This window comes from Lepidochelys kempii, chromosome 12, assembly GCF_965140285.1.
Source record: "Lepidochelys kempii isolate rLepKem1 chromosome 12, rLepKem1.hap1, whole genome shotgun sequence".
NCBI classification, from domain to species: domain Eukaryota; kingdom Metazoa; phylum Chordata; order Testudines; family Cheloniidae; genus Lepidochelys; species Lepidochelys kempii.
In genome coordinates, this window is record NC_136391.1 from 14,001,281 (window position 1) to 14,027,051 (window position 25,771).

Below are 25,771 nucleotides of genomic sequence, written 5' to 3' on the forward strand. Positions count from 1 at the left end.
TACAGAAGTGGATAATAATATTAACATTAATGTTTCTGTAGGCTATTCAGCAAATAAATGGATGAAGTAATTCCATCTACTACTTCTAGAGCTCAATTACAGTTGTAAATGAGAAAACTGCAGTAGACATACTGAATGAAAATCCGAGCCAGCACAACAACTGTAACAATATATCTACTATGTAAAGGTACTGTTTATATAAAGACAGATTAATCTGTGATTTTTCATCACTGGTAACAGTACTATCCAACTAGATTTCAAATTATATTTTACATTGCTATATAATCTACTCTATTTAGAAAATGTATCACTCACTTAGAAACAGATAAAATTAAAAATGCCATTTCATTATTGTGTAAAAATAGGTGCAGCATAACATCAAACCACTACATCTGACTCAAACTACCGCCAGCAATATGTACTGTAACTTTCACTGGTAGGTAGCTACAAATGTGACATACACAGTTTTGCAGGCATAATGTCATAAAGCCATACATGCTGTCAGTAGAAATTCCATGAGGTTTCTTGTTAACATTTCAGACACCACGTGATCCCAGAACAGAGGCTGCACCAATAAATGCTCACGTAAAATGTTTAGTTTTTGAGAGCTACAGTCATCTCCCTTAAACACTTTAATAACAAAATGACATTGTCAGCATTTCCACTAACCCCATCGGTAGTGTTGGGCTGAGTAACATGATCTGTTTATCTAAGGCAAATTTGGTAAGACTAACTACTGGATACATGAAACACCTTCCTTTTTTTTTTTTTTTTTTTAAAAGCAGCAAATTCCTTGTAAAAGGAGCACAACACCACCCAAAATTAATTAACCCCACCATTGACTCTCACATCTACTTCTCCTTTCTCCACACCCAGGCCCCAAAGACAACACTTCCTGGCAGAAATAAAAATCTAAAGAGTTGTACAGAGCTAACTGGATCACTGGATTGGGAATGGCTGTTTTCTACCCCCTTACTGCCATGCTGTCTTCAGTTTTCTACACCCAAGACTGCCTGGGTAACACTAAGATGGAAGAGGCCTGATACACCAATGAATTATTTAATTAGTATACAGAGAGGTATGAAGACTACATTGTTGCCTTTATTTATATTCCTAACAATCAAAGAGATTTATTGAAAGTTCATAGATTCTAAGGCCAGAAGGGACCATTGTGATTATCTAGTGTGACCTCCTGTAATACAAAGCCCTAGAACTTCCCCAAAATAATTCTCATAGCATATCTTTTTGAAGTTGATTAAATTCATTACCTCTCCCCAGAATGAACACTTTTTCACTGGAAAGGGAGCAAATTTTGTTTCAACTGACATTATGACATCACATTAAATGCCAAGGGAAGCATGGAGTTGGGGCAAATTCACCACCAGCATAAATGAGTGCCACTCCATTGACTTCAATAGTAGTATGTCTGCTTATGCTCCTTTGTCAGTCGGTAGTCTGTATTTATTTGGCTTTTTCACACCTAGAGAGCCGCTCCCCACTACAGCTGTTTTCTATATAGCTAGAGTGAACTGGAAGTAAATGTTTTGTCTTCAGGCTTCAAAGACAGAAATTTAATGTTTGACACTTGCAGTCATCATTTGAGTTTTCAGCATCCTGATTTACTTATCAACAAGCAAGAGTTAACATCACCATTGGGATCATACCTTATTTTGTTGTAACTGAGCTCAATACGCAGGGCTGATAAGCCTTCCGACTTCCTAATTGACTGTTGGGACTTCTTAAGAGAGATAACTTAATGAGCTTCAATCACAATATTGCAGAAATTGCCTTCATTCTACTGAAACCTCCTTCCATATCTTCTGGGGAGACAGACGTGAAATCTTTTTGATTTTCTGTTACAGATATCATGAGTAATATTCTAGACACTCCAGCCACACCTTAAATAAGCATCTTGCCTTTTAAACACTCAGCAATCTTTAGTGTGCTGAGAAAAATGCACATTTGGCCTCCTCAAGTATGAAACATGAACCTAGAAGTCAATTACATATCTTATGTAGGTGGTCTTTTGTGAAAGCTTAAAAAAAAATAGCACCATCGAAAAGGAATAACTGGCCCATTGTACGTGCTAGGGACTAAATCCTGAATTTATACTAAAGCCTCAATTGGTGTGATAAAATTGTGCCATCGTATGACCTTATATTATTTTCCTTATTTATTTCCCCCCCCTTACCACTTACATTTATGGTCAGGTTTGAAAAACTACATTATGTTTCTCCCTGGGCACTATATCCTGATTATTTGGACAGGTGTGTTAAGTGTATCGGGGTTTTGTTTGTTTGTTTCAGTACTTAACAATACTCCCCCTTAAACAATATTTCAATAAAAGATCAATCAAAAAGATCTTTATGAAATTTCATTAAGGAAAAGCAGTAATATTTTAACACTACTGCACCTCTAAAGACACACGCCTACACTGGGGATTGTGCAGAAGTGCACCACTTCAGCAGGAACACTGAGAGGCATTGCTTGATTCAAGCATAATGCTCTCTGGAGATTCAGAGTGTGCGAGGAGTCTCAGCCACTGGACTGCCTTGTGAGATGTGGTAGCATGCACTCCCACCATGTAGGGTTAACTCTGTCTCCCAATATTACTAGCTCTATGCAATCCTTGAGCTTCCTGATCTTGAAAAACAGAAGTTGTGCTAGACCTCTATTTTTGATGTAAGGTGCAAAGCACTCCTTGAGGACATGCCTCCTTTGTACACTAAGACAGGGGTTTAGAACTAATTTTGCCCTTAATCTCTTGAGTGCTCTGGGACAGAGTACATGACCACCGTAAAGGAAAACATGTTATGTCACTGTATTTATTTGTGTGTGTCTGGCATAATATTCATCAATTTATCCTCAAGAATTACTTTGATACACCTTAGGTCTATAGTTTTATTAAACACTTAAGTTATTTCCACATTGCCATCCATGAATTTTCTACATTCCAGAGTAATATGAAATAATGACCCCCCCCCAAGTTATCTTTGCTTCAGAAACATGCACCTATTATCCACAGCTTCCATTTATAAGATCTTGGTTGGGGCTTTAGGTGCTGCTTAATAATAATAATAATAATACTAATACTTTTACACTAGAATAGCGTCTGCTTAAATCACAAATTGTAATTCGGTTCAATATTTAAACATATACATTAGCCCATGACTCAAGAGATGTCAGAATCTTTGTTCATTCACCAAAAGACCTAAGACAAGTGAAAAGCAGGGTTAAATGCAGAACTTGAACCTTGAGAGTCTGAGGTCAATGGATGGAATCTCTTGGTACATGCCATATGTCCTATGATATCAAGAGCTCACACAATATAGAATCTCTGCATTTCTTCACAACCTTATTTAGTAATGTAAACCAGTTCTTTCTTTCCACCCCCGAGTATATTTATCAGTAGCTAGAAATGTCAAATACTTCTGTGGTAAACAGAAATATCCTGGCCTTTTTTATTTTTATACATGCTGATAGTAAAGAAGGTGACAATATAATCTGCCTAGGGCAACTATCACCATCCACACTAGACAGGTCATTTTCCTTTTATCAAAGAGAAGAGTAGGTCATCACATTTTAGTACATGTTGACACCACCGCTACTAAAGAAAAAAAAAAGATAAGAATTCAGTGCCCTTAAGGTACCTTAACCTCTATTTTACTTAATACAAATATTTCACAGCTATTGCATTAAAGCCAGAAGAGAGACAGGTTTGTACCCTCAAAGAATGCACTACAAAGGTCTCAACCTTTGAGACAAGCTGATATTTATACTGCAGAGTATATATGTGACAACGAAGCACTTCCCTTAAGGTATCTCTCATTCTTTTATTTTGGATAATAGGATTTATTTCTCTTTCAAGAGGCAACATAGGACCATAGATCTTTAACCTCTCAAACATATATGTATATTTTTTAATACTTCTTGAAATTGGAAGAAAGAATCTAGACAAAACATCTTGCACTATGCCAACAACTTCAGAAGTTTCTTTCCTTCCAAAAAATCCAGAATTGAAAACATTTTGTTTATACTCTGGTGCACACTGAAAACAGAACTCCACATCACAATGGCACTTATCTACATTAGTCCTCAGTTGTTTTTCTTCCAACATCTCAGACAAGGCTGGGTTTGCCAACTTTATAATATATAAAAACCGGACACTCTAGTAGGAGTGCCGGAAACTCCCCTGCCTCACCCCTTTCCCCTGAGGCCCACCTCCTGCCCTGCCCCATCTTCCTGAGGCCCCACCCCCAGTTTGCTCCTCTTTCCCCCTCAACCCCTCACTCACTGCTCTTCCCCTTTCCCCTCCTCCCTGCACGAGATGGGAGGGTCTCCCCTGCAGAGCTGGGGCTGGGAGCTGCAGCCACTGATGCAGGTAGGAGGCGGCCCCAGCTAAGTAGGGGCTGGCACGGGTCATTACTCGGCGCCTCCAGTAACCAGACTTTGTGGGATGGTAGATCTGACTGGACACCATCAGATCCCCTTTTCCACTGGATTTCTGGTCGAAAACCAGACGCCTGGCTGGCCACCCTAAAATCACTGGTGCAAGTTCACTATTATTTTACTACCCTGGCTTTAGCTAGGTAATAGCTTTAAGCCACTGTTCCTTATAACATGTAAGATGAGGCTGGGATAATATAAATGTACTATCTTCCGCCTATTATATATTTGAAAACTCATGGCGATTGGGGGAGGTCCCGGACGACTGGAAAAAGGTTAATGTAGTGCCCATCTTTAAAAAAGGGAAGAAGGAGGATCCTGGGAACTACAGGCCAGTCAGCCTCACCTCAATCCCTGGAAAAATCATGGAGCAGGTCCTCAAGGAATCAATTCTGAAGCACTTAGAGGAGAGGAAAGTGATCAGGAACAGTCAGCATGGATTCACCAAGGGCAAGTCATGCCTGACTAATCTAATTGCCTTCTATGATGAGATAACTGGCTCTGTGGATGAGGGGAAAGCAGTGGACGTGCTGTTCCTTGACTTTAGCAAAGCTTTTGACATGGTCTCCCACAGTATTCTTGCCAGCAAGTTAAAGAAGTATGGGCTGGATGAATGGACTATAAGGTGGATAGAAAGCTGGCTAGATTGTCGGGCTCAACGGGTGGTGATCAATGGCTCCATGTCTAGTTGGCAGCCGGTATCAAGTGGAGTGCCCCAAGGGTCGGTCCTCGGGCCAGTTTTGTTCAATATCTTCATTAAAGATCTGGAGGATGGTGTGGATTGCACCCTCAGCAAGTTTGCAGATGACACTAAACTGAGAGGAGAGGTAGATATGCTGGAGGGTAGGGATAGGATACAGAGGGACCTAGACAAATTAGAGGATTGGGCCAAAAGAAATCTGATGAGGTTCAACAACGACAAGTGCAGAGTCCTTCACTTAAGACAGAAGAATCCCACGCACCACTACAGACTAGGGACCAAATGGCTAGGCAGCAGTTCTGCAGAAAAGGACCTAGGGGTTTCAGTGGACAAGAAGCTGGATATGAGTCAACAGTGTGCCCTTGTTGCCAAGAAGGCCAATGGCATTTTGGGATGTATAAGTAGGGGCATTGCCAGCAGATTGAGGGACGTGATCATTCCCCTCTATTTGACATTAGTGAGGCCTCATCTGGAGTACTGTGTCCAGTTTTGGGCCCCATACTACAAGAAGGATGTGGAAAAATTGGAAAACGTCCAGCGGAGGGCAACAAAAATAATTAGGGGACTGGAACACATGACTTATGAGGAGAGGCTGAGGGAACTGGGATTGTTTAGTCTGTGGAAGAGAAGAATGAGGGGGGATTTGATAGCTGCTTTCAACTACCTGAAAGAGGGTTCCAAAGAGGATGGATCTAGACTGTTCTCAGTGGTAGCAGATGACAGAATGAAGAGTAGTGGTCTCAAGTTGCGGTGGGGGAGGTTTAGGTTGGATATTAGGAAAAACTTTTCACTAGGAGGGTGGTGAAACACTGGAATGCATTACCTAGGGAGGTGGTGGAATCTCCTTCCTTAGAAGTTTTTAAGGTCAGGCTTGACAAAGCCCTGGCTGGGATGATTTAGTGGGGGATTGGTCCTGCTTTGAGCAGGGGGTTGGACTAGATGACCTCCTGAGGTCCCTTCCAACCCTGATATTCTATGATTCTATGACATTCTATACCATAACATCCAGAGCACGGGAATATATATATACACACCTTTTTTAAAATAGCTAAACTGGTTTCTCAATATCTTTTTGTAATAGTTCTAGAAGCCATCAGTGTGGCAACTAATAAATGCAGATCATCATCATGAAAGGCTATATTGGCCAAAACACCAAAACAGAGTTCTTTATGAAAACTCTAATGGGATCTTTAGTGTTCACAAACAACTTTGTTTTTTCACTTGAATGATATCCATGTGTGTGAGCATGCACATACATAGTAAACTGCATGATGGTACTCTATTTTTTCCTCACAGAGGAACTGTCTTTTTGTTCTCTTTGTACAGCACCTAACACAAGGAGGCTCTGGTCCAGGACTACGTCTCCTGTATGCTACCATAATGCAAATAATAAGCAATAATAAAGGTATGAGTCAAATTTGCCTAGTGATTAAATTGTGGTTCCAGGGAGACTAGGTATTCCACCGTTAATACAAAACCTTCCCTTCTGAATAACTGGAAGGGCTGGTGTTGACAGACTTCAAACTTTTCTGTTTTCCAGGAACTGAGCATTTGGCCTCCATAAAACTCCTAGAGCCCACTAGGAATACAAGCCTGATTTTGTTTCAGCTGAAGTCAATTGACTACAACGGGAAGCAGGATTGGGTTCCTGAAGACCATGAATGGGAATCAGTATTACTTTCATCTGGAAAGAGTCCAGCTGATTTTGCTGGGACTCTGTGGTGTAATTTTAAAAACTGTACAGGCCAAAATCAGGTGCCTGTATGTTCAGATACCTGGTCTGCAAGTACCACTGCTGCACAAATTGGGCACTCAGTTAGGTGCTGGTTTTTTTGTATGCACACAATTTTCAAAAATTAATCCCTGCACCAAAATGTATTCAGTGCACTTATACATCCTTTTAAAAAAGTGGGTCATACTAACAGGCATTTACTAGTAGCAAAGTTAGTGGTCACAAGAATGAAATACTGTTTAAGTGTAAATGGTTGTACTGGCTGATAACTATATAGCAAAACCTGACAAGCACGAATCAGCTTGCTTGGTAAATTAATTATGTACATTTGTAGTGTGCACACATTTGAAAATGTACAAAAAATTATAATCCATCTCAGATATTACACAAATGCACAAGCAAATACTGAAATCAAAAGGATTGGACTGTTTGTTATCAGACAGTACCAGCATTTGAGATTAACAGCAAGAAGAAGCGTGAAGACTGCATGTAGCCCTCCATGCCATGATCTAATTTTTGAGACCAATGCATTTGGACAGAGGTCTCTTGCAAGTGACAATGACTATCAACAAGGGAGAGTGAAAGCTGCCTCTGAAAATACATAAAGGGCACAAAAAATATGAAGTGAACAAATGTGGGTTGCTATTCTTAGTCAGTTGCCAACATTCAGCTTTATGTGATTTTATAGTTTCCTTATGAAACCTGGAGGTTTTGGGGGAGTAGTTTTTTTTAAATGTACAAAAATATTTACAAATAAGCACAGTGAGTGTAATTTAACCAATTGGCAAGATAGTGCTATTTCATTTGATTTGGATTAAAGTTTTACATTGTAAAGAACCTATGCTGAATCTAAACCTGTTAATCTGACATTTTCCTTTGAAAATATATACCACTTGAAATATACAAACAAGGATGTTATGGGAGAAAATATAGGGATACCCTTTAAATCCATTATAATAGATTGCAGTAGAGAAGCTTTTTGCATGAACAGTAACAGTGAATATTATGCTAAAAACAGGACATGACCCTCCTAAATATGAACAGTTTCTATGCACAGTATTCTGCTCTTGGACAGAAAAATGGCTATTCAATATTGCCTTTGATTTCTTATTTTATTATAATCAATTAAGATTTCTATATTGGACTCCTTAAAGTATACTGTAGCTGACATAATCAGTACTTCAGCTATTCACAACTGCTTTTCAAATCACACACGCTGACCTCTCCCTCCATAATATTACATTACAGTGAGATTCAAAACAAACATTGCAGTTTGACAGTTAACCTCAGGCACCACTGATCTAGTATCTAGTTGCTTATACTGCTGGCTGAAAAGCTGATAGGATACACAAGACAAGCTGAGAGTTTAACTGGCAGAGCAGCTCAAATCTAAATTGTGTTATTTGAAACTTGGACCACAAGAGACAACAGTTCACTTTTTACCCTGGCAACAGATTCAACCTCTTGGCCCTGTGAAAGTCATCTGAATATGTGCAGCACACACACACACAAAATTCTTCCTGTCTTATGACTGAAGATGTATTCAACACACTTATATTTTATGCACATTTGATCATCCTGTTGACAGCCCTGGAAGTTAAGTAATATGGACTATTGCACATAGGTTTCAAACCTTGATGGAGCCCAATAGCAGGCTACTTTTGACAGTCAAATAATGACAAGCACATTGCAGGCTGATGCCCGTCATTCATGAACATCTTGGCCTGCTCCAACCGTTGCACAGCGACTAAGTGGAGGGTCAAAGGTTAAGCTCTAAGAAGACAGCAATGAAGGGCAACTGTCATGCACCACTGCATATTGTGAGGCAGCAAGGAGTGGTTGTCTACTGAACATGCAAAATGTTCTCATTCTGTCCAAGCAGACACATATCTGAAGGTCCTAAACGAGACCATTGCCAATTCATGAAGAGCCAAACTGACAGCATGCCATTCAAGCTGTCTGCCTCAAATTTGACTTATTTCTATTTCAAATCACGAATGCATGCAAAATATAAGGTTAAGCAGAGCTTTTCAGCAATTGTTTAAAGCAAGCTAGACTTTTTCTTTCTTTATTAAAAAGGCACCTAAACTTTTTTTTTGTTAAATGTTAAGCAGAAAAATCAACAATCCACAAGCATTTATTTGGCTCTCTCAGCAGATTGTAGTCATTTTCAAATTACACATACTGAACTGTTTTCTAAATATTGAATTTTCTTTAAAATATGAGAAGACTGGAGCCTGACATCTTATAATCAGAGTTAATAAAAACACCTGGAACGCTGATTTTATATTTGTGTATTAATATTACAATAGAACCATACCTATTACAGCACTGCAAATAAATATGTTGCATTGTTCTATAAAATCATAATTTCCATTATAAATTGTTCAGTATAATAATATTTTAATATTTGTTTAAAAGCACTGTTTCTGAAGAGTTATGTTTTCACAGTATGATCAACAATCAAATTGCACTATTTTGCATAATACATATAAACCATATTTTTAACCAATTGCCAGCTAAGATTTATATTTTCTGTTTGCACATTTAAATTGTGTGATCATATTCAGGTTTGCCTGTATTAACATATAAAATACCTATGGAAAAAAAGAAATGCTTTGTTTATTAGATATACAGTGATGCCTCCCATCTTTCACATAAACCAAATGCCAGACATTAAATTTAATCAGGCTGACAAAGTGTCATAAGGGTTAGGTTTTTTTATGCCCTTTTCATGAACAGCCCATCTCCGCTACACTTATGGAGGCCAAATACTGCCCTTTAACAAAACAGATCAACATGCTTGTTTCTCTTTGCTGGGTCACTGGTATCATCCCACTTGTGACACAAGACACTGCTTTGTACCAATTTCTGTCATGCCACCGACATATTAAAGGCCCTATTCACAAATTGTGTGCTTTGTAAGCTAAAAAGAGAGTGAATCATCATTATTTGTTTGGTTCAGAAGGCAGAAAACTACTTGCCTGTCTCATACACAAACACTTTATGCACAAATTCCTCAGTGTATCTTTATTTGGGTCTTTTATAGTATCAGTTACACGTTCAGCATTTACCTAATTATAAATAATAATGAACCTAAAGATTTTGTGAAAACAGCCTGATCACTGCACTTCAAGGGTCTGCAGGACAAAAAAAGCATAAATCATAAGCATTCCTCTGCAGCTGTGAAAGGCCCTACCTGCAGAGGAAATGGTGAAGTTCCACTGAAAAAAATATACAAACAACCAAGCCACTTCTCCAGGCTGGGAAGGAAAAAAGTGAGAGAAAGGATGGTCCAGTGGTTAAACTGTTAGCCTGAAGACCCAGGTTCAGTTCTCTGCTGTGCCACAGACTTCCCATGTGACCACTACGGGCAGGTCTACACTTAATTGCGCTGCTGTAACGCTTCAGTGAAGACACAACAACACCAATGGGAGAACTTTTCCTGTTGGTGTAGTTAAAACGCCGCCACGAGAGGCGGTAGTTATGTTGACAGGAGAAGCTCTCCTAACAACATGGTGCTATCTACCCTGTGGCTTAGGCTGGTCTAACTGCATCACTCAGGGGTGTGGATTTTTACACCCAAGTGATATAGTTATACCAATGTAAGTTTATTGTGTAGACCTGGCCTTAGTCTTTCTGTGCCTCAGTTCCCCATCTGTAAAATGGACATCACAGCCATACCTCACAGAGGTGTTGTGAAGATAAATGCATTAAGGATCATAATGTCCTCAGTGTGACAGATATGGTAATTTCCTGCAATATTACCTTATTGTATTAAGTTTGCGTATTATTGTGGGCCGGAATTGTCTGTAACCTCAGTAAGAGGGAGCTGTAATAGATATTGCAACACCATGTAGTATCTTTTGGTTTCATTGTTTTAAATGAGTGGTTTATGTAAGATTGTGTGCTAATCATGGGGGAGGCTACAACAGCTTCTCCAGGAACTAAAAACTGTGGGTGGTGATAAAGGCAAATCAATAACATTGAACCCCCGAAAGATATACTATCTCCTGGGAGACTTGCATATATTAGTTCAAACTAGATTCTCCAGAGACTAACAGACAAAAATAGGACTTTTGGATACACAGCCCAAGTTTAAACTGACTCAGAGCCTTTATTTTTGATTCAGCAAATGGACAGAACCTTATGTCGAAGTTGGGGGCAATTCTTAGGAAAGGGTTGTAAGGACTTGATCTACTAGGGTCCCATAAGGCTGATAGGTAATCTGTGTTAAGCTTTTAATCATGCATGTATGTTCTTTTATTGTTTTAATATGATTTTTCTGTAATGCTTTTACCTCAAGAATAAATGTGCTTGCTTATAAAGAGTTATGTGGTAACTTGTAACTGCTGGAAACTACTCTGTTCTTACTGTCTGGAGAGGAAGCATAGAGTAGACATTGGCCTGTTTAGGCAGTCTGGCTTGGTGGGAATATCACAGGGAGGCAGCAAATGGAGCAGCCTAGAAAAACCCCAGTCAGGAGGGAGGGAGATGTGGGTCTCTGCCACAGTTGAGGTGACTACTGAGGAGCTGGAAGCCTAGAATGGGTGCTCTTGATGGCCACAAAGGGAGTACCCAGGTGAAATTGCCCTGTGAACTGTGACACTCAGATATTTCAGTAAAGAAAACTATACAAGTAATACGTAGACAGACAGACAGACTGTAGTTCAAGTGTTATGGTGATGGGGAGCATATAAAGACAGATTAGGGGAACCTGACAAAGGTGTTGACACTTTGCGAGACAGCAGAATATAGTTTCACAATTCTTTCTCTCGAAGTCAAACAGAGGAGTGGTAGTGCTGTTAATCTGCTGCTACATTCACCTGCTAGCCACACCATTACCTAAGAAGTAGTGGCCTGGATGCCCTAGTGCATCAGAGCTGCAACAGCCAGGGGAGAGTGGCTTGAAAGCTGCTACACAGCCTAGGGAGGAGGATAATTTTATACGTAGAAGCTCCCTGCACCAACTCCAGCTGCCTAGGCTGGGTGAAGTGGAAAGCTAGGGATATTTGCCCTTAATTAGCAGAACTAAAATAATTTTTTAAGAAATGTATATAGTTGAATCACACTACTGGGGCAGAGATACCATTTGTAGTATCCATTAACCCATTGTTTTACATCACATTTTTCTCCACATTTAGGACTCAACCATACATAATACTAATACCCCATCGACTATTTCACAGGGCTACTTCAATGGGGTTACTCACTATAGTAAGCACCACACCTGGTAATAAGTGTTTGCACAACTGGACCCTTAGTTTATTTTCGGCAGAACCACCTGCAAAACAGAATTACATAAATACTACAAACACACCACATCTTGCAAGATCAAGTCTTAACAGTACAAGTGCCTAATCCACTATCCAGTTTCATAGGATGGGAGAGGCTTAATGCCAATGTGTCCAGTTCTTTTTCTGTGGAAAGTTTATCAACCAACATCTTATTAAAACTTTTTAAGAGAAAGCACAACAGATTAAAAGATGCACAAATATGACCATCTATACCTTTTTTAACAACAATAAACTCTAAGACAGTAGTTTTTAGCTTTTTTTATTTGTGGACCTCTAAAAAAATTTCAAATGGAAGCACAGACCCCTTTGGAAATCTTAGACAGTCTACAGACCCCCAGGGGTTGAAAAACACTGCTCTAGAAAACAGAGCAGGGAAGCATCAGGTGACGATGGCCTAATAAACTAAACACCAAATTTTGGGGGTGGTGTGGGGAACAAAACCATAAATTCCCTTTTACCACAGATTCAAATCCTAGCATGGTTGATTCAGCCATTTCCCCTTCCAGGGTAGATAAACTGAGTTCGAGGGACAGGGTGGCAGACGTTTTTTTTTAATTCTGCCTGCTGTGAATGGGCAGTAAACGTCCCACGGCCCATTACATAACACTAGTTATTCCAGTGTATTTATCCATTACAACCCATCCCTGTATCAGAGCACTGTGTGCCAGTTAGGCTCCTACCTAGAACTGGGCAGAACTGGATTTTCATTTTGTGGGAATTGCAATGATTTTGTAGTTTCTTCCATTCCAAAACAGAACAGAAACAAAAAATGATGAAATGTCCAGCAAACCAAAATTCTGGAAAAAAACCAACTCATTTCAAGTCAATTTAAAAACACTTAGTTCTAATTTTGATTTTTATACAAGAAGTAATTTTGAAAACAAAAAAATTAAATGTTCTGAAAAAGGTTAAAACAGACTTTTTCAACCGTATTAAAATCCCCTCACTCCAATTTTTCTTTCAAAATAAATTTTCATAAAAATTGACAGGTTTCAGAGTAACAGCCGTGTTAGTCTGTATTCGCAAAAAGAAAAGGAGTACTTGTGGCACCTTAGAGACTAACCAATTTATTTGAGCATGAGCTTTCGTGAGCTACAGCTCACTTCATCGGATGCAACAGCTCACTTCATCCGATGAAGTGAGCTGTAGCTCACGAAAGCTCATGCTCAAATAAATTGGTTAGTCTCTAAGGTGCCACAAGTACTCCTTTTCTTTTTGCATAAAAATTGACACATTTCTGCTAAATGTTTTGCTTTTGGTGAACAGACATTTTCTGATGAAAAAATGTTCCTTTGGAAAATGTCTGATCTGCTCTACTCCAGTCTTCCCACTTTACAGGTAAAATAATTTCACTGATGTTGTACCTGCGCTGCTTGGGAAGAATTTAGGATTATTAAAATGGAAGTTTTTTTTTTTTTTTTTTTGGTTTAAATCTGTGACGATGCCGGTGAGCACATGGTACCGGGCACATATAGTACATCTCCCCTTCGAAGTTGTCTGTAATCACATGAATCACAGACACCAGGCAGTGAAAGCATTCTTCCCAACATCAGAGTATTCTGCCCAAGGCAATTTTCATTGGCAGCGGTATTGGTATAGTCTGAACTGCTTGCATGGATCTACCATGTGGTAAGACTGGCTAACACCCAATATAAATTGTCTGCCAAGTTAACACCAATGTCCTTTGACTAACTTACATGTATTTATCATTAGTAAGTAGCCCCCCATCAATGTTCTATGAACACCTTTTTTATTGATAAAAAAAATGTGCATTTCAATAGGTCCACACGCTTTGAGATATTGGGTGGGATTTTCAGATGTGCCTAAGGCCCTGATTTTTAAAGGTGTTTAGGCAGTGCTGCACTCAGTGTTATAATGCCCAACTGATTTAAGAGCCTAAATCTCATTTTCAAAAGGGATTTTGGCTCCTAAGTAAGCCAAATTAGACTGAGGCTCCTAAAGCAGGCTTTTTCATACTGAGCAAAGTAACACCTAAATACTTTTAAAAATCTGGGCTTAAGTGATTTAGGTGTCATTGACTTTCAGTGAAGCTTGTGCTCCTAAGTCATTTAAGTGCTTGTGAAAATCCTGTCCATTTCTGCAAATATCTATTTGGAGTTAATATGAATTTTTTCAAAATTATTTTAAAATTTTAACACTATTAAATCTGCTAAATCACAGTTTAGCTTCATCTTTAAAGATAATGTAATAGTCTTACTGGTCAGAGTATATACACAAGATAACATTCTACAGAGCTGTAATAATATTTGCCTCCTGGACAGAAAAACATACTTATAAAACCCATTGGTTATATGAGCTTACTATTCCTTGTTAGGTATCTTATCTGATTCCCACTTCAACCCTCTGCAAAAAATACACGTTCCTAACATCCTTCTGTTAAAGACTATTGAACTTCTGCAAACAATGAGTGCATGATATGCAACATAGCATGGAACAGAGGAGGAGAATTTTTGCTCTTAAGTAATTTCAATTGTTTCCATTGTAGCCGTAAGACTCATTGGAGTCCAATCCTACAGTCCTTTATGGAGGCATAAAGTAATGTGAGTTGCCTCTAGTCAGGCCCTTAAGAAATTTAAACACAGATTTACCCAACTTGTAAAATAATCACAAAAATATCAAAGTGCACAGTTACTTAAGACCTAAGCTATGATGTTTCCAGCTCTATAAGAACAAAAATAGCAACACCTGTTTTACCATACTAGGTATCCTTTCAAGTATTCAATGCATGGAGCACCAGTTGCCTCAGGGTCATGAAATAATACTAAAAACTTTATAATCATTCATTGATTTAGTTTTCAGCATAGTATATCATTTGAATCCAATGGGAACATAAAGAGCTATTTGTGAGGTCAACCACAGTACAGACAGAGGCTGACATGATATCGATGGCAAGGTGGAAAGAAATTGCCAAATACAGCAGATCAATACCTCGTTTCACTGTTACAGCCTTCTGCAGACACAAAATATATATCTTTACAGCTACGAAAATAATAATAATGAAAGTGGGAGATAAATGCTTCCCTCAAGGTAAACTATTTGATTAGCTGAGGGCAAAGGTGACAACAGCAGTTACACTAAAGTAACTTTACACTCTTAAATAAAAGTAGTGGGATGAGCAGCAGATAAAAGGGCAAAATGAAACTGAACAAATTCTAGGGGACAGAGATGTAATTCTTCTAGGAAGGGTGCATTATGTGCAGTATAATGGAAGAGAGGCTGCTTAAGTAAAACACAATAGTCCAAAGTTTCCTTCCTTTGTAAACTACTGCACTATCATTTATAATACAGAGGATTTCAAGAATCCATAATAAAGTATATGCCATAACAATGTTTTAAATGGTAACAGTCATAAACATACTTTGCAGTTCAGTATCAAATATAATAGAATACAATATTATACTCCCATTTGATAACAGAAGGCAAGAGGATCACTTAATATTTTGAAGCTCTAGGTCATTAAAGGTAAACTGAGTAACTGAGAATATGGATGAATTACTGTAACCATAATTAGAACCCAGTCTTGCTCCCATTGAAATCAATGAAAGTTTTATCACTGTTTCCATAGGAAACAATGTGATTCCATCATGATTTAATTTCAAGGGAGAAGATTCAATTCTGGAGCTGCTAATGTGGAATGCCATTAACATCATGTGCTGTATATGCAGAATCTGAAGACAGATTCCTGTGGGCTGCTTCTGGTATTACACAACAATATACCTCAGTTTTATATGAACAACCATCACAGTGCAAAAATTAATTTTATCAAAATAAAACCAAAACTGTGCTATCCCTGCCCAGAAAGAGGACCATTTTTGAGTGAAAATTGGCCTATTTGCACCCAAAGTTCTATTTTCCTTTAAAAAAAATCCAAGGTGTGGTTTTATTTTTCTTTACTTTTGTGGTAAATCTGCAGACATATTTGCCCTAACTTCAGATTTAGAGGTTTCTGAATTTCATTTCAAATATTCCACATAGTTCTAGCCACTACTGCTTTCACACAGTTCATTAGTGCACAAAGAAAAGAGGCAGACAGGCTGCACCATCCTTCAGAGGTCAATTCCTTTTCAACCATACTCATAAAATAATACCTTGAATATACCCTGAAAAAGAAGGGAGCAGATAAGTGTAGCTCTATTTTGGACAGTGCCTTCCTAGGAGTTCCAAGAGATTTGATTTGATAAATTTCTTAATTTCAGTGCTAGCTTTTAAGGATCTCTACTTTGTGTTCTTGAAGATTATGGAAGAAGGGTATTCACTAATGAAGTTAGAAGTAAACAAATGGCATGGGGCTAGATCATCCCATCTGTGGATATAAAGAACAAAAAACGAAAGGGATATCTGCTCAGGTGTGGGGCGTGAGGGGACACATGAAAGGATATGCCACCATTCTGGCATCATTCCCCCATTTCCCCAGAAGTACGCCCACAGAATCAGATCCAGATCTGAACACGGGAAGAGGCTTGGGTTCTGTCAGAATGCTGTTCCCCCATCCCCACCCAAAGCAATTACTTTAGACACTTTTCCCCATACACATGTGAACACACGCACACACACACTTAAGAGGGATTCTGGGGGTAACAGCGAGGGGACTTTGGTCACCTCAGAGATTCCACTGGTTTAAGTTCAATGGGACTAATTTGGGTGACTAATAGTTTGCTCATGTAAAAAAAAAAAAATTAACTGCACTTTCTGGAGACTAATGGAAAGAAATCCTAAACTTTTCAAAATGTATCAAAATGTGGAAGAAATTGCTGTGGAGCTGCTGGCCTTCAAACACTGAAGTATGTGTGTAATTAAATACATTACCCATGGGCATGGGATACAAGAATTATCCTAGCCTATGAATAGGAATTTTAAACGTCTGTTTAGCCCCATCTTGCAGGCAGACCTGTATAACCAAGCAGAGCCCATATGAAGCTTATGTACAGTTGCAGGATCAAGGCCTAAACCTTTTGCAGAAGGCACACATAATACACTCTTGGTAAGGCTGATTCTTTTTAAAAAAATGTAAGTTGGATCCATTACAGAAAAACCAAAAACAGCAATGAGAGGGATAATTACAAAGTAAACACTTCTATAAGCATTGCTGGAGTGAAGATCAACTTGATGCTTTAAGCATAAAAATGGAAATCTGATTGAAGATTTTCCCCCTCACATCTCAGGGTGAATCATCTTTGTGCAACATTACAAGACACTTTTCTTAAAAATAATCATCCATCCTCCAGTTCTAGATCCTGATCTTGCAACAAGAACTGTTAGAATTTCTCACGAGCAATATCTCAGTGACTTTATTAATACTCCAAAAAGGGCATGTGTCCATTTTAATGAATCCCAATGCAGGACCACAGACATTGAAACAATTTAAAATAGTTTTGCTGTTTTTAAAAAGCTCCATTTCGGGAGGTGGTGTGCATCTGCAACACCAGTTAGTATTATTAATTATCTGTATTACAGTAGTGTCTAGAGACCACAACCAAGACCAGTGTCCCACCATGCTAGGCACTATACATATAAAAGGGCCAGTCCCCGTCCTTTGATCTTACAATCTAAATAAATAAAATAAACAAAGGGAGAGAGAGGCAACGAAGGAACATAAGAATGGCCATACTGGGTCAGACCAAAGGTCCATCTAGCCCAGTATCCTGTTTTCTGACAGTGGCCAATGCCAGGTGCCCCAGAGGGAATGAACAGAACAGGGAATCATCAAGTGATCCCATCCCATCGCCCTTTCCCAGCTTCTGAGGAAACAAGAGGCTAGGGACACCATCCCTGCCCATGCTGGCTAATAGCCATTGATGGACCTATCCTCCATGAACTTATCTAGTACTTTTTTGAACCTAGTTCCAGTCTTGGCCTTCACAACATCCTCTGTCAAAGAGTTCCAGAGGTTAACTGTATGAAAAAATATTTCCTTTTGTTTTAAATCTGCTGTCTATTAATTTCATCTGGTGACACCTAGTTCTTGTGTTAGGAGAAGGAGTAAATAACACTTCCTTATTTACTTTCTCCACACCAGTCATGATTTTATAGACCTCTATGATAAGTCCCAGTCTTATTAATCTCTCCTCACATAGCAGCCTTTCCATACCCCTAACCATTTCTGTTGTCCTTTTCTGAAGGGGCAACCACATCTGCATGCAGTATTCAAGATATGGGCGTATTGTGGATTTATATAGAGGCAATATGATATTTTCTGTCTTATTCTCTATCACTTTCTTAATGATTCCCAATATTCTGTTCGCTTTTTTGACTGCCGCTGCACATTTTGTGGATGTTTTCAGAGAACTATCCACCATAACTCCAAGATCTCATTCTTGAAGAGAGACAGCTAATTTAGACCCCATCATTTTATATGTATAGTTGTGATTGTTTTACAATGTGCATTAAATTGCATTTATCAACACTGAATTTTATCTGCCATTTCGATGCCCAGTCATCCAGTTTTGAGAGATCCTTTCGTAGCTCTTGGCAGTCTGCCTGGGACTTAACTATCTTGAGTAGTTTTGATCATTTGCAAATTTTGCCACCTCACGGTTTACCCCTTTTTCCAGATCATTTATGAATATGTTGAATAGGACCGGGCCCAGTACAAACCCATGGGAGACACCACTATTTACCTCTCTCCATTCTGAGAACTGACCATTTATTCCAACCTTTTGTTTCCTATCTTTTAACCAGTTACCCATCCATGAGATGACCTTCCCTCTGTTCCTTTTAAGCTGTCATGGGATAAAAGAGGTGAAGCAACAGCAAGTCAGTGGCAGAGCAGAGAATAGAACCAGGTCTCCGAACTCCCAGTCCAGAACCTGTCACCTCTCACTGAAATCAATGGTAACTGAAGGAACTCAGCAGCCAGATGCTGGGCCGGATGCCAAATTTGTAAAGTTACAGATGACAGTGGAAAAATATTCAGAGCTTTAGGAGATAATATTTTCAAGACAGTAAAATACAAAACATTCTTTGCGTTAATCTCTGACACATTCTCCTTACAGGACACAATCGACAAAACAAACTATAGCTTGCAATAAAAATCCAAGTAACTTAAATTCTTAGCACTTATTGATATCTTATACCTGCAAACTTCTAATCTGGGCAAGATGGGCCTGCTCTTATTTATAACAAAAACGACAGTGTAAAACAGCATGTTTAATAAATCTGGGGACCTAAAGTACCATCATAATTCAGACCAGCAAGACAGACACTCACTCCTTAATTAAGTGGGTGATGTTCCATTTAAAACAAAAAGACAACCCTGGGCTATAGAGAAGATTAAGCACTCGCTCTTGCAAAGGAAGCTCCAACTATTATCAATGTAAAGGCTTTAAATAATGAAAAATAAACCATCTAATAGACTGTATTCAATAGTAAGTAGAAAGTCAGGACACAGACTGATTTGGATTAACACATTTTCAGTTATAACAAGTAATTTTACAGAGGATTAGTATCTTGATGGCCTGATCAATACTAGGCACTGCTGCTATTACAGATGAAGAGAAAATTACCCCTCAGGTAATAAAGTGTGTGTGTCTTGGTTCTCCTTCATTTGCTGAGTCCATTACTGTAATGGTTCCAGCATTAACAGCTGGGGCAATTTAAACAGCAGGGTTGTGATGAATTTAAAAGTAGGGAACATTTGCTACTCATTCCTTCTTTTATTTCATTCTGCATATGCAAGGCCTCTACCTGGTTGTTTCCAATATACAGATCATGTTTTATGTGACAATCAACACTATTTCTCAATTACTGTCTCATTAATAATGTTAGGGGCCAATAATGTGACTAAAACAAAAACTGCTAGTGGCATATTGGCTGCTGATTCTGCTAAAACTTGCACACTGTTTACCTAAGCAAGAAGCATAACAGGTTTATTTGAGTGCATATAAAGTGTTATGTTCACATTATTTCACTTAGATACAGATATTGTAAGAAGACTGACAAAATAAATTTAATCAACAAATTTAACATTTTTATTGTTTTATTAAGAAAAATGCACACAAGAAAAATGGGAAATTAAAGGATTATATAAACAATAAACTATACCAATGCAATGTTAAAGCTGAGATATTTAATCATATAAAAGAGATTACTGTTTTCCAACATCAACCTTAACTCCTCTCCTTTGTTATGTTATTTTGAGAATAGTTGGTTACATCAGTGGTGTGTGAGAATGTGATAAAACACCAAATAGGCATTAAAATGAGGTATGTGCCTGGCAGCAAGTTAAGAATGATATGGGGAACTGAATTCCCGACTTTTGACGGGATGAAATCTCAACCTTAACATTGTGTTACTATAGTTATTTGTAGATTACTTCCTTTTTCTTTTCTTTTTTGTAAATAAAATAAAATTGTTTATGATATTTTAGCAAAGACTAAAGAATTCTCTATTACTTTCCCTTTCAACGCAGCTCACGCGTGGAACAATCACACACCAAAATATACACAGACGCCACTAAAATCCCTTCTGAACATTCAGATGTCTGTATGTTGATACATTTTATTATTTATATTGCCATAGCCCCAAATGATCCCAACTGCAGAGCCAATTGTACTGGGTGCTGTACAAATATATATTTAATGATGGTCAGACAGATTCATTGCTACTAGTTCTTGTTTGTTAGCATTATACAGCCACTTTGCACCAGTGTAAATGACTACACAGGATGCAGGTTAATATTGAATTGGGTCCAGTAGTATCATCCCCCAACATCCTACAAGCTAATCTTATTCGAGTCAAGGAAAATAACATTTTGGGGGGATTGGCATGCCATTTTTCAAACAGTCCTAATTTAATTACTAATCCCACAAACTCTTACTCTTGCAAGATGCTACCTGCCAACTGAAGTTGCCAGTGCTTAGCACCTCTCAGGCTTACATTTACTTTTAAACTTTAAAAAAAAACAAAAAAACCCACACACAAAGTAATGCACACATTGCTTATTGAGCAATGCATACTTGCCATGGATTAAATTTTAAAAGAAAACTGACTATTAATCAGACACGGTGTCTGGAAGGTGAAAAATCCCTGCCTTTTTTTTTTTTTAAATGTGTGGGTTTTTTTTTTTATTAAAATCATTTCAAATATTCAAAAAATATTCAATCAAACTTTTATGGGGAAAAAAATAGATTCTGGGCTGAAACCAAGCATGGAAAAGTTGGTTTTAAAAAGCGTATATTTTCTTTGTCCAATTAAATAAACGACATGGCCAAAACTATGGCCTACTCTGTAATGAAGTAAGGAACCCAAATTAAAAGCAGATCGGACTAATTCCATTTAAATTATGTGTGAAGAGAAAGGAAACTCTCATAGGTGTTGGGTGCTCAATTAAAATGTCTGTCCTGTTGGAATCACCAGTCAATAATGTCTAGTCTAACAGCTCTATTTTTATGTTGACCACTATAATACACACAAAGGCAATATTTTGGTGAAGGCAGGACAGGAGAGGTGGGCTTAGGACAAATAATGGGCTGAAATTAATTGGAGCTGATGACACTCAGCACCTTGAGGAAGTTCAGCTTCATGAAGTTCTGCTAGTTTGCATCACTTTGCACCCATATGAATATTCAGCAGAAGGGTACTAATGTTCCACTGGTCATACGGAGACCAAAAGCATATAGTACATTGCAATTGAATCATTACATTACAGAAACTATACTCTAAAGAAATCCCACCACAATCCTTGGAGCAGGAGAGTTCTTCTAAAATAGCACAAAACAAAAACTTTGATGATGTACGTGAAGGCTTCCTTTGAAGAGAGACAGGCAGCCTGCTGCAGGAGATCAGTGCTTGATCATCAGTAGGGCCTAACCTCAGCCTCTACTGATATATGTGTGTGCACACTTCCTCTTGCACTATATCCCTTGCACTATAGTTCCTCTTACCCCTAACTTACACAGGTATAAGTGAGATCAGGCTTTAACTAAACTAGGCTTTAAAACAAACATTGCACATACTTAATACAAAATATACAGAGGCCTTATATTCTCCTTTCACTTACACTGGTGCACAGCTGTAATTCCATGAAATCAATGCAGTTACAACAGTGTAAAATCACCAATAAAGAAGAATCAGATTCATAATATTAATCAAACACTGTATGAGGGTGCTAGAAAGCCATACAAAAAACTATTGTTAATAGTGCCTTCAAACTATATAAATTAGTATTCTGGGTTAAATTTTCAAGGTGGGCTCATGATATCATTAAACATACACACACATTCAAGAAAAAAATTCAACTGCCAGGAAGCTATAAAATACTTAATATTCCTATCAGATACATTAATATAAAATCATTTGGATCATCTGGGCTGGGGGGGGGGAGATATTTTACTGGAAAAACAAAAGCACACTTATTTGGCCATTTAGTAAGAAGATACTGGGGAAACAATTTAATGTGCATATAGTCACAAAAATTGCTCTGGGTAAACATTATAAAGTTCCCACTAAGAATGCAGCCCAGAAACCATGAAAGACCTTGGAAATGGCTTCAAAAACAGTCATATGATTTCAAAGATATTTACAAAAAAAAAATTTAGCAGGAGGACAGCACCAACTTTTAGCCACTATCAGGACTGTGGTTAGCACTCAGAGGCAGCAGGCTCCCGGCCCTGTGCTCAGGCCACACCTCTCCCAGCTAGAAGCAAGGCAGCTGTGGCCGACTCCTGGGCTACAGTAAGCAAGTGGCACGTCATAGGCGATCAAAACGATTGTGTGACCCAGAGGCGGAAGGAAGTAGCCCTGGGAGACGGGCACTGCCCTGCAGACACCGAGACTGGAGAAATCAACCGCAGCCACATGCTTGCTGAACACAAGGTCCCAAGCACAGGGCGGACAGCGCCAGTTAAGGGCCGTGGATAGTGACCCACCAGCGCGCTGCAACGCCATGGGAACAGGGGGAAGGATTTGAACCCAGGACACCTGGGTGGGGCTCCCGTCTAACGCCCCGGCAGCGCTAACTCTCGGGCCCAGCAGGCAGGGGGCAGGCTCTAGGGCTGGTCTTTCGGCTTAATCATCAGCTGCGCGCTGTCCCTCGGGCGAGCGGGAGGCTGCAGGAATTCACAGCCGGGGAAGGGGGCCAGAGGTCCCGGCCCGGAGCAGCGCCCACTACCGTCCCCTCCGGCTGCGGGGGGATCCTGCTTGGGCAAGGATGCTCCGGCAACCGCGGGGGCGTGATGAGCTCCCCCGCCGGCAGCTGAGAAATCTCCCCTGGACTGCAGAGCCCAGCCTGGGGGCGGGCCGGCGAGCTCGGGCGGGGGGCAGGCCTGACAAGGCTGGGAGGGGCAGGAAGCAAAGAGAAGGTACCTTGGCTTCTTTTTTCTCGCTCGCCCCTGCTCGCCTCTTCATGCTGCCGTGCTCGAGCACAGCCCCCGACGCTTGCGGCACCCCACACCGCCACGCTCGGCCTCCCCGTAGTCTTTTCAGCCTCTTCCTGCCGGCCCCAGCGCAGGCCCGGCGCTCCTGGCAGGACTACAACTCCCGGGATGCAGCGCGGTTGACACACGGGAAGGAGGGGGAGGGAGCCTGGAACGCTGGCCGCCGAACTACAACTCCCGTCAGACAGTGGGGCACAGCCTCGCCAGGCCCCCAGCAGGAGGAAGTGACCTTTCTGCGTAGCAACAGAGGCCGTTGCTAACGGAGTCTGAGCGGCTGCGTGGGAGAGAGGAGCACGCAGGGCCGTGAGTACGCAGGGAGCTTTACCGCCCTTGGGCAGGGGGTCCGGTGGGACATGGCGGAGCAGGGGTTGCTCTGGGGCTGGAGCAGCCACGGGGAAAACTGAGCGGGTGCTCCGCACTCACCTGCAGCCAAGCTCCCCTGCTCACCTCTGACCCCGGCTTGGGAGGAGGGTCAGGGGTGCAGGCTCCGGCCAGAGCTTACCTCAAACAGCTCCCGGAAGCAGTGGCATATCCCCCTTCCAGCTCCTACGCTGAGGCACGGCCAGGCGGGTCTGCGCGCTCCACTGTCTGCAGGAGCTGCCCGTGCAGCTCCCATTGGCCATAGTTCCTGGCCAATGGCCTGGGAGCCATGAAGTCAGCGCTTGGGGAGAAGGGGCAGAGGCAGTGTGGAGACCCGCCTGGCCACACTTCTGCCACCAACAGCCGGGACAGGGAGGCTCACCTTGGATGGTTTCCCTGTCCTTGCTGGCAGAGGTGCGGCCAGGCAGCTCTACAGGCACCACTCTCCACAGCTCACATTGGCTGTGGTTCCCAGCCAGTGGGCTGGGAGGGCCATGAAGTCAGCACTCGGGGAAGGGGGGGACGGAGGTAGTGTGCCATGGCTTCTGCCACTTGTCCATGAGCGCCCCCCACAGACTTCAAAATTTTTACCGTGGACACTTGTGGTTGTGTATGGACATGTTGCTGACTCCTGTGACGGAGCCGTACTTGGTTTTTTGTCTAGCCGTGGTCTGCCCTGGGCGAGGGGTGTTTTTTTAAGGTCATGGGGCTGCCACCAGTCCTGCTCTATGCAGGCTGGTGCCCCTTTTCCTTGGGGCAGGTCCCGGTCCCCAGATCACGTGTAGGCCCATGAGACACCATCCTCTGCCAGGGTGCCTTGCTCCCAGAGATTAGAGCACAGGAGTGTGGTTGGCTACTCCAAGGGCTAGTCTCAGTCCTGCTCCAGGCTAAGGACCAGATGCTTCCCACAGATACATAGATAACACTGGGCTTAATGGGAATTGCACTCCTCTGCCTGAGGGGAGAGTGTAACTTTAAGGTACGCACAGGCTGTCACCTTGCATACATATACCAGTATGTTTTCCCTGAAGGTTACCCATTTTTGCTAGCACTGGTGCAGCTACACAGGTGGGAGTCCAAGTGTAGGAAAGGTGCTAGTGTCTCCCAGAGTTTCAAACAGTGGCCCACCCAGACTGGCTTAGTCTAGGCCTCCCAAGGTTACACTGATGGCTGTTAGGCTAACGAACAAGCCTATATGCTGAGATAGAATTTTGGGTTTGATTTTTTGATACTTTTATATTTTATACTAATATGTATGAAGAACAGTGAACAAAGACACTGTGCGTTGCATTTCCCACAACCAGATGGGTCTTTTAGTACAATGAGAAAAGATAAGGGATCGAGCTAAAGTGTTACAGGTTATGGTAGGAATGTAATATATGAGCATACGCTGGAAGGCTGCCTCTTCTGTCAAGGCAAGGTCAAGCAACCAGTCAGGAGGGGATGGGGGGGAAGGTATAAAACACTAAAAGGCCAAAGACATGCCTGTCCTGAACATAGCACAACCTCACCCCTCCCATGAGATACAAAACAGGTGGGATGAAGACCCTAGACTCACAATCCTCCAAAATGGAACATGACCATAAGTTGTAAGGGGTGGGGCCAAGGGTGTCCATTGCAGGTATATTTGGGCCTGCTAAGAAGGAGGAGGTGGGAAATGGGCATGCGGAGGGGGGAAATGAGGAACGGGGACACACACAAGGCGCTGTCACATCAGATCTGGGAAGAGGGAACGGTGGAAACGCTCTATGGCATCAGAGCTTGGAACAGAACACTGGGAAACAGACTCTACCAGCGTGTAGAGCTCTGGTTATGCTTACTTGGAACTAACTCCAATAAACAT

General features: G+C 40.7%; 2 protein-coding genes across 21 annotated transcripts in view; one reads left to right on the plus strand and one right to left on the minus strand.

The window, feature by feature from the left end:
• The window catches only part of FTO (FTO alpha-ketoglutarate dependent dioxygenase), a 327,030-nt gene extending 303,346 nt beyond the window's left edge, over window positions 1-23,684 (minus strand). For 5 of the 8 annotated variants that reach the window (XM_073307611.2, XM_073307615.2, XM_073307613.1 and 2 more), the window contains exon 1: window positions 23,498-23,683. In XM_073307611.2, coding sequence (XP_073163712.1) covers window positions 23,498-23,539 — 42 coding nt within the window. In that variant the 5' untranslated portion in view covers window positions 23,540-23,683. Of the gene's footprint in view, window positions 1-23,497 lie in introns of all 8 variants that reach the window. The other 3 variants (XM_073307614.2, XM_073307610.2, XM_073307608.2) reach the window with 2 other exon arrangements.
• Window positions 22,889-25,771, plus strand: part of RPGRIP1L (RPGRIP1 like) — a 142,080-nt gene continuing 139,197 nt past the window's right edge. For 4 of the 13 annotated variants that reach the window (XM_073307594.2, XM_073307593.2, XM_073307595.2 and 1 more), the window contains exon 1: window positions 22,889-23,871. The gene's annotated coding sequence lies outside the window, so the exon portion shown is untranslated. The remainder of the gene's footprint in view (window positions 23,872-25,771) is intronic. The other 9 variants (XM_073307598.2, XM_073307596.2, XM_073307599.2 and 6 more) reach the window with 5 other exon arrangements.